Source organism: Brachyhypopomus gauderio, unplaced genomic scaffold, assembly GCF_052324685.1.
Source record: "Brachyhypopomus gauderio isolate BG-103 unplaced genomic scaffold, BGAUD_0.2 sc185, whole genome shotgun sequence".
Lineage (NCBI taxonomy): Eukaryota > Metazoa > Chordata > Actinopteri > Gymnotiformes > Hypopomidae > Brachyhypopomus > Brachyhypopomus gauderio.
The window spans coordinates 19002-28818 of record NW_027507006.1 but is presented as its reverse complement, the minus strand read 5'-3'; the positions used below and the strand labels follow the sequence as shown (position 1 = coordinate 28818).

The window sequence follows — 9817 nt, the reverse complement described above, 5'->3', positions numbered from 1 at the left end:
GCTTTCACCACATGCTTCGTTTACGGTGGTTGATTTTGAATCACCTCACATTACAGCATTTTACCAACTCAAGTCTCTTAAAATTCAGGAGTCTCTTAGCTTTAATAGTATCCAGAAATCTGCGTTGTAGTTTTTTAAAAATAAATAAACTTTAAAAGTTTTGTCACTTTAATCTACCTTCAGAGGTGGACAGGATGCTCAGTACTATGGTTACCTATCGGCCAGACCTACTTGAAACGCAGGACGCAGTGAGAAGGTTTGCTCTGTCATCCCATTGCGATTTAATGAGCAGCTTGTGTCCTCGGGGAACGGAATGTAACGCTATATCCCCACTCAACATGGACGCCAAAACGTAACACATCTCTCCACTCGAAGCTCGGGGCCGCCCGCCACCTTTGACAACGTGTGCTTTGTCATCACTAAATCACTCGACCACTGGACCCCTGATTATTATGGGATGTAGCATGGCGCAGCGGACAAGTGGACGATGAGGGGGACGGAGACGTTTCGGTGAGCAAACCATGTGGTTCTGGCTCAGGTAGCAAAGACAAAAAGAAGAAGTAGGAAGGATGAAGATAAGAGGGACAAAAAGCCCAAGAGGGCAGCAGTGCTAGTGCAGGATGCCATGAAAAAGTCATGAAGCAGAGGCCAAGTCTAGCTTAGGTTACACTCCAGCACTCCTAAAGTAACAGACGAAGGACGGAGAGGCGGCGCGGACGGAGGGATGGAGAGAGGAAGGAGAGATAGAAGACCCTGGCAACCTCAACGGGGGATACATAGAGTGGGACAGAGCTGAGCTCCTAGTGGTCTCCGTGTGAGAGTTTTCTTGTAGCTGTGAGTATGTTGCATTCTTGTATGATGTGCTCTGTGTAAATGGAATGTGTCTTGTGTACCTTAGCGTTGACATTTGCATTATGTTCAGGCTAGTGAACGTTAAGTTTTTGCTTGTAGTCTGCTGCTTAATTTAATGGGCTAGACTGATATTTGACCAGTGGGGACCAGCATGATGTAACTTTGATCAAAAATCTGTACTTTAATGTCTTGGTTTCTTGGTGTTTCATTACTTACACGTTATGTAGCTGTTCAGTCGAGTTTGTTCGTATTCACCTCTAATAATAATGTGTTAATAATGTTTCATGTTTGGCCTAAACCCCATCTAACCTTTGAGCTTGATGAAACCACAGGATACAATGAAACTTCAGGCCTACATTAAAATATCTTGTTTCTGCTAAAGATCCTACTAAGAGTGCAGCTATCACAGAAGGAGCTAAACGTCTCTCTCTTCACCTTTCTGAGGTAAATTATTCACGATTGGTTGGATTCTATCACATTCCAGCAATCACGCAAATTAAGGTGCCATGTCCTTAACGATCACCTATTGTGATGTCATACTGTTCTTATCACACTTTGCTCTCTGACCCGACACAATCAACCAATCACATGAATGAACTGACAACTGTTACGGCAAATTTCAGTTTCATGTTTATTTTGTTGTTGTTTTTTTCTTTTCCTATACAGACCCTACTAAGTACATCTTTATCTTCACTGATTACTAATTAACCACAGCTGAAAAGGCCATTTGCAAAAGGCCATTGTTCTTTGTTATCCAAACAGAGAAATTTAAGAGGGCCTAAAGTAAAACATCGCATGTACAAAACCACAGGACAGCTCTAAAACTATCCAGAAGCTCCCCGAACAGGCGTGGGGCTGTAAAAGATGACTCGCCTTGACTCCCCTCTCCACCGCGCTGACAGCTGTTCTGTGATGGAGACACGCAGTAGAAGCTCCAGCAGGAGAGGCAGCCGATGCACAGGTGATGCCCACAAAGGGGCCAGGGTCAGTCCAGCGGGTCACACTCCTCCTTTGTGTACACATTAGTCAACGCACTTCTGATAATATCTGTATTCCATGTCAGTGGGGTGTACTGAACATTACTGCATTACACATGTAACGTTACACTTTATGGACTATTACATATTAATATATGTAACAGTTCTTCATATTAAAATACATAATATAGGTTACATATTATGGATGGTTTCTTTTTCTCCTTTAGAATCAAGAAAAGAGAAGGAGCAGGCGAGTAATCGTGCCATTTTCAAAAGAGCTAATCGCTTCCTGTCACTTGACCGTGACATGCAAGATGGCAGCCATCCTCCTCCTGTGCGGTACTATGAAAGAGGGCACCCTCTTCCCAGCAACTGCAGCCCGGAGCGAAAAGCCACAATTCCCTTCCGCAATCCGGACCTGGGCCTCCCATCCCATAGGAGGCGCTGTGAGATGTTCAGTAGTGAGGCAACAAGTGGCCTTTCTCCACAACGTTACATGCCCTACTCAAACTTCAGACGTGGTGACAGCCGTTCACGGGCAAGCCCTCGTTCTGCTAGTCCAAAGTCTACCAATGTCTCACCACACAGGCAGACAGAATCATCGCGTAGCTCCTCCCACCGCAGAGGCTCCACCTCCCAACACCATGGAACCCCTTATGTGTCATCTAGACAGGTTTCTAGAAAATGTAGCCCATTGAGGAGAAGAGAGTCTGTTGTCTCTTGTACACACTCTCCCTCTCAAGCCTCTGGCTCATACAAATATGCAGAATCAGGCCCCTCCCACAAGAGATGCCCCTCTCAGAGTTCCTATGGACACAGCCTGGATTCTGAAAAGCTGTATCGGAATCTCAAATCAATTGCTAGCTCAGCAGAGTCAGATGATTCGCAACAGGAAAGAAAGAAATGGTCAAAAAGATCTAGATCTAACATGGAAACTGACAGTCACTGTTACAACAATGGCCACAATAGCCAAAGCAGTGGATGTAACAGTCGAAAAAGTGGACATAACACTGGCTGTAACAGCAGAGCTTTCTCACCACCAGGTAGTGACTTTGACAACAAAAGCTATTTTTCACAAAAAGGAAGCAATCACATCAATGGATACAACAGCCATAACAGTGGTCGTAACACAGGCCATAACACAGGTCGTAACAGCCGTGATACTTCACCAGTCCACAGAGATTACGATAAGAATGGTCATGGCTTCGCAAGAGACAAAAAACAGGGCCATTATGAAACTGATAAAGCACGAACATCATCAAAATCTTCTGCATCAGAAAGGCAATCTAGAACAGATCTCAGCCAATCACAGGGCTCCTGGCACGGGTCCGCCCGTTCCCTCTTGAGCCCCGCGTCACCCGAGTCATCTCGGAACATCTCCCCATCAAGGCGGAGTCCTACAAAGACATCGTCCAAGCCCCAAGTCGTATCCGTGGAGACTGACAAGCAGATTAACGACAGAAGCCGGAGCACGATGCGGCGGGGGCTGGAAGCACTAATACTATCTGAAAACACGAGGTCCACCAGCCAGCCCGCTGTGCCGGAGATGACAATAGAGGACTATGTGGTGATAGCCGACATCCCCAGGGTGAATCTGTACCCGGAAGAAGAAGTCGTAGTGAGGAGGAGACCGCAGAGTCGTAGTCCGCGCAGAGACGACCAGCACAGGTCAGAGGGCAGCAGTAAAACACAAACACACGCTCATGACCCCACGCCACTTCTCTTCCTGATGTTCACCTCGCACAATTCCCCCCATCTTCCCAGCTCCAGGGAAGGGAGGGATGGAGACACTTACCACGGAGAGCAGCAGGAACGAGGGAGAGGGAGAGAGAGAGGCAGGGAGCGCAGAGACAGGGACAGGAGACACCACGACAGGGACGCGGGAGGGTCGTCCGAAAGCAACAGTAATGCGTCTGGCCTTGCACAGGTCTGTCAGTGCTAAGATCAACACTGGTCCTATTGTTTTAATCAACAAAAACACCACTCCCCATATGTACTGATCATTTCAAAATAATATATACAATTCCCATATAAAACGTAAACACTGACATTTATTCTCTGTAATAATAAATCCTCAGGTCATACCTTCAACCTAATTGTTAAGATAGTGAAATCATCACTGAGAACACAAACATCTGTGGATGATTACTGTAAATCAGTATCATCAAATGCAGGATTGCAGTTTTGGTTTATGTCTGGAAATGCTACTGTCTGAGGTATTATTGGGTCTATTTTTGTTGTTTGCAGAAGTCCAGAGAACAGAACATGTCTGCTAATAGACCTGAAATAAAATGTAACCAACCTCAGATGCAGGTACACACACATGCCTCATACACACACATGATTCATACACACACATGCCTCATACACACACATGCATGCATACATGCACATGCAAACACACACACACACACACACACACACACACACACACACACACACACACACACACACACACACAATGCACCATGAGCAGTGGTGTTGGGTTTCTAATTCAGGACATACACTTTATTGCCAAAATAATTTGCTCACTTTCCTTGACTCACATATCAGCTTGACATCCCATTCCTAATCCATAGGGTTCAATATGACATTGACAGTATGACATTCATTATGACCTTTTGCAGCTAGAACAGCTTCTACTCTTCTGAGAAGGCTGTCCACAAGGTTTAGGAGTGTGTTTATGGGGATTTTTGACCATTCTTCCAGAAGCGTATTTGTGAGGTCACATACTGATGTTGGACAAGAAGTCCTGGCTCTCAGTCTCTTCTCTAATTCATCCCAAAGGTGTTCTGTTGGGTTGAGGTCAAGACTCTGCAGGCCAGTCAAGTTCATCCACACCAGACCCTGTCATCCAGGTCTTTATGGACCTTGCTTTGTGTACTGGTGCACAATCATGTTGGAAGAGGAAGGGGCCAGCTCCAAACTGTTCCCACAAAGTTGGGAGCATGGAATTGTCCAAAATGTCTTGGTATGCTGAAGCATTTAGAGTTCCTTTCACTGGGCCAAGCCCAGCTCCTTAAAAACAACCACACACCATAATCCTCCCTCCACCAAACTTAACACTTGGCACAATGCAGTCAGACAAGTACCGTTCTCCTGGCAATCACCAAACCCAGACCCATTCATCAGATTGCCAGATGGAGAAGTGAGATTTGTCACTCCAGAGAACGTGCCTCCACTGCTCTAAAGTCCAGTGACGGTGTGCTTTACACCACTGTATCCAACGCTTTCCTTTGCACTTGGTGATGTATGGCTTGGATGCAGCTGCTTGACCATGGAAACCCATTCCATGAAGCTCTCTTGAGCTAATCTGAAGGCCACATGAAGTTTGGATGTCCGTAGTGATTGACTCTTCAGAAAGTTGCCGACCTCTTCACACTATGTGCTTCAGTATCCACTGACCCCCTTCCATCAGTTTTTGTGGCCTAACACTTTGTGGCTGAGTTGCTGTAGTTCCCAAACACTTCCATTTTCTTCTAATACAGCTGACAGTTGACTGTGAAATATTTTGGAGCGAGGAAATTTCCAGATTGAATTTGTTGCACAGGTGGCATCTTATCACAGTTCCACACTGGAATTCACTGAGCTCCTGAGAGCGACCCCATACAGTATGCCTGGTATGCCTAGGTGCTTAATTTTATACACCTGTGGCCATGGAAATGATTGGAACACCTGATTCCGATAATTTGGATGGGTGAGCGAAAACTTTTGGCAATATATATTCAGATATGCAAAAGGTAAAATGGGCTATGCACAAGCAGGTACCTCTAGGAAGTAAAATACTATTTTTGATGTCAAGGACGCTTTATATGTGTAAACAAAAAAGTCACTAGATTAAACTACTCCAAAGACTACATTCGCTATTCACCGAGGCCTCACTGGTTTCAGTGCTCGTGAACACGGAAGCTGACTGCAAATCACATGACCAGTTGTTCTCGCCTTCAACCACAATGAACTACTAATTTGAATTTACATACGAAGTTGTTGTTAAAAAAAATAATACGCAGTTAGTTTTTCCTTTTTCATCGAAGAAATCGGATACGTGCAATTGACTCCAAAGTTACTAGCAGTGTATTAGTCTAAATGGACGCACTAATGTTCAATTCACCCTAGGCACTGCAAACTAACTACGGAAACTGGTTAGTTCCCTAAGCATTTGTTTACTTCCTTTTTCATGCCGTCGGCTGATATCATCAATCAATGATGACGGTAAGTTCTTGAAATGTCATTGGACTTGAATGTAATAATACAGGGTATTGTGTGCAGCGGTAAATGGTGAAGTGGGCGTGTCTCATTGACCGCCGGCGGTTTGAGGTGTGGAACGGGTTTGTTACGCCGCCGGTGTTCTAGCGCCTCACGCGCCTGCGTCTCGAGTTTAGGATCAGGATTCTGACACCAACGGCCATTTTTCATACACTACAATACTGTTGTAATGCAGTACAATAAACATTTGTTTTCTCTAGTTTGTAGTACTTTCATAAGAAAATAAAACGGATTACATTTGAAAGGTAGCCGAACTCTTTACCATTTGTAATGTGATTGCTCTTCCGTTCAAGCTTGACTCTCTGGACTTCAAAAAGGGATGGATGTACTTGCTGGACAGCAGCGAGGAAGTAAGCTATATATAAAGAAAACATATATTTATATATATATATATATATATATATATATATATATATATATATATATATATATATATATATATATATATATATATATATATATATATATATATATATATACACTAATATAAGATAGATAAACGCTGGCAACTTAAAAATAACAGCTGAATGAAGCTCATTATTTTATGAAGTTATTAATTATGTAGGCTGTCTAACAAGGTTGTTAGATCTTATTCAGCCTGACATTTCATGTAAACCAGTTTTGTGTATCGTATTCTACACGGCTCGGAAATTAGCTGGAATTAAACTAGTTTAATTTAACGTTCATTCGTGTTTGACTTTAAGCATTTCTTGTGTTGTACGTATTGTGTAAATCTGTTTCTGTGTCTCTTTGTACAGTGGAGGAAGTTCTGGTTTGTGCTGGACGACTTTGGCCTAAAATACTATATTGACCCTGAAGCTTCGGAGGTGAGCTGAACGTATTTACCCCACTGAAAGTGTCACAACAACTCAGTTTATGGTCAGCATGTGACGCTGTAGCGCTAAGTAAAAATACTTCTGCAGGCACGCATGGGCCAGAGGTCTTTTACGGGCTAATTCATTAGTGATTTTTGACGCTTCATTGGTTTGATGCGCAGGCTACATCTGTCTAGCGCCTCTATCCAAGTCCTCAATATGAGTTTTTATGTGTTGCCAGGTGTACTGGGGCCTCATGGAGGGAAATAAAATGTTATTTTTTTGTTTGTTTGTTTTTATATATAATTTTAAACAGAGGGAGGAGCCTGATGGACTGATTGATGTTCAGCACAGTGTGAGAGTTGTGGACTTCGATGCTGACAAGAACTATGGTCTTCAGATACATGTACACATTTACTTTTCGCTCGCCTTATGATTAGCAGAGACATTTTTGTTGCTAAATGAAAATGAGCTCATCATCTATTTAAAGTAGTTTGTAACTTCATCCACCCCTATTTATGTATCCGAAGAATTACGCCTTTGAAAAACCTGCTTTTAAAGAGCATGTGCTGGTGTGTAGTGTGTATGTTTAATAACTTAGGAGTTTACTGTTCCGTCCCCTTTATGGACTTCAAATCCAATCTTCCATATGTCTGCCATGTTCTGGTTGGGTGCCGTCTGCTGGAGCACAGATGCGAGACGGAGAGGTCACCCTATCAGCCATGACTTCACGTATCAGGAGGAACTGGATTGACATTCTGAGGAGATGCATCAAACCCACTGATTCCTCCGGTGTTGCACAGTACGGACAGTTACAAAATAGTTATTATGTACACAATAATACAGCAAGCAGGCATTTTTTCTTTTCTTGGTTTTGAGGGTTACAGTTTAAGTCTCAGTGGACTTGATTTTCCTTGATGAAACCTAACTAACCTCAGCTGAAAACCATCTCTGAACAATCAGTTAATAGAAATCTAAAGTATATGGCCATAAAATATTACTTTCTCAGATTTGCTATAATGTAGAAAATCTTTAAACTTAATCCAGCTTCCAAGCTTCTATTTCAAGAATGAATCCTCTCTCTTTCTTTCTCTCTTGCTCTTTCTCTCTCTCTCCCTCTCTCAGACTCCCTGATGGTGACAGTGGAAGTCTAAAGCAAAAGTCACTTTCCCAGAATGCATCCTGCAGATTTTCTCCCTCATATCCAGATCTACATGATTCAGGGTCAGAGGTCACTAGTCCGTGTCAGGATGAGCCAGACACAATGTCATCGCCATTAACCAATCAGCGGGAGGCTGGAGTGGGGAGAGACGAGGATTTTGAGAGGCGACTGGAGGACAGAACTAAGTGGTTCCAGGAAGTCCACTCAGACAAAGATGGCGAGAGCCCATGGGACAAAGTGCAATTGAAAAAGGGTATGGTGGCCTCAGTGGTTCATATTATGCCACAGATCCCTGAAACCCTTGTAGGGAGTGATATTGAGAAGAAGTGGGAGGATTTTGAAAATATTCCTCTTGGGGAGATGAAGCTGATTGGGTCAGAGGTTTCACAAGCAAGCAATGAGGAACTACAGAGAGAGGTAGTAATTTAAAAGTTTGTCTTTAAAAATGTTTGTTACAAACAAACTCTCACAAAAATTTATATGAAAGGAAGAAATTTGAAACATGCAAATAATGTACACCTGCAACTACAATGAGTAAAAACTTGATCTAACAGTTTCAAACTTTTCTCATATATTGGTTTTTATTCCTTCAGTCCTGCTGTCTCAAATGAATAGTTGATATTATTGTACTGTAATATTCAGTTGTAACATCGTTTTAACAATATATTGTCCCAGCCCTACTGTGTTCTGGCCTGTGTACCTGCCCCTCAGGTTCTGTCTCTGAGGCAGCAGATTGAGGCACTGCGTTTCGGGCGAGCCTCTCACGGCGCCCCCTGCTGCCCGGGAGCCCCCTGCCACTCCCGGCTGGAGCGGATGGAGAGAGAACACAAGGAAACACTGCAGGAGCTGGAGAGGGAGCACGAGAGAGAGAGGCGAGAGGTGGAGGAGCAGAGGGAGCGACTGCTGAAGGAGGAGGCACGCGACGCCATGCAAGGTGAACACCGGCGTCCTTATGGCTGTTATAACGGCGTCATACAGGTGACATAAATGTGTGATGAGGCTCTTTTAAGGTTTTAACATTTGCAACATTTGTCTGAGCTCTTGTAGGTTGCTTCAAATCATGAACAGGGGTTGGTCGATATGCTTCACATGCCTTACACTTTCTCAATTAATTAGTTTATTTAGTAACACCAAAGAGATGTCCTCTACACTTCTCGGTCAGTGCTAGGTTATTAGACAACACCGTTTTCCCATTGAATATAATCCAGAAAAGCATACCAGACTGATAATTTTTGAAAAAGTAAAATGTACTTATGAATGTATTTTTATTTATTTATTTAGAAATGCCATACATGGGTGGATATTTACATATAAATGAATAGTACTGTAAATGAACACATTTACATAGCATTACATGTACAGGAAGTAAGAGTATCAGTAATGAGAGCCTTGTGGGCTTAACAGTTGTACATTGGGGGACAAAAAGATGAAGAATCCGTAATAGCAGATTTAGAGGAAGAGGAGGAGGAAGGCCTCACCCAAGATGGTTTTTTATATAAAATTCAGACCATGCTAGGTGAAAACGTCATGAGCCATGCTTAGAGCATGAGAAAAGGGTGAATGTGTGCAGATGTGAGGTCCTGGAACAACAGATACTGTCCATAGGTGTGAAGTCACCTGTCAGATCTGCTTTTTAGGATGTAGTGTTTTTGAAATGAAATTACATCCACTTCTGAACTGTCTGAGATTCCTAGCCCTCCCATGGAATGTAGGGAGCAATGAGTTGGGTAGTAATCTGGTTCTTA

The 9817-nt window shown here is 43.2% G+C and overlaps 1 protein-coding gene and 1 long non-coding RNA gene across 3 annotated transcripts; both read left to right on the top strand.

The window, feature by feature from the left end:
- The first annotated feature begins 369 nt into the window (after positions 1 to 369).
- Positions 370 to 2411, top strand: LOC143502017 (uncharacterized). The gene is made up of 4 exons (XR_013127048.1): positions 370 to 834; positions 1235 to 1296; positions 1615 to 1813; positions 2057 to 2411. It is a non-coding gene; the product is annotated as an uncharacterized LOC143502017 (long non-coding RNA).
- A 146-nt stretch (positions 2412 to 2557) lies between these two features.
- Positions 2558 to 9676, top strand: LOC143502015 (uncharacterized). Of its 2 annotated transcripts, none has more exons than XM_076995211.1 (9): positions 2558 to 3497; positions 3594 to 3756; positions 4077 to 4142; positions 6413 to 6445; positions 6854 to 6922; positions 7227 to 7316; positions 7603 to 7712; positions 8036 to 8325; positions 8784 to 8961. In XM_076995211.1, the coding sequence occupies exons 1-9, from the start codon at positions 2758 to 2760 to the stop codon at positions 8807 to 8809; spliced, it is 1587 nt and encodes a 528-aa protein (XP_076851326.1). In that variant the 5' UTR covers positions 2558 to 2757; the 3' UTR covers positions 8810 to 8961. The 2 variants fall into 2 exon arrangements, with proteins under 2 accessions (XP_076851326.1, XP_076851325.1); XM_076995210.1 differs by having other exon boundaries at positions 2569 to 3497; positions 8036 to 8489; positions 8784 to 9676.
- The last annotated feature ends 141 nt before the right edge of the window (positions 9677 to 9817 follow it).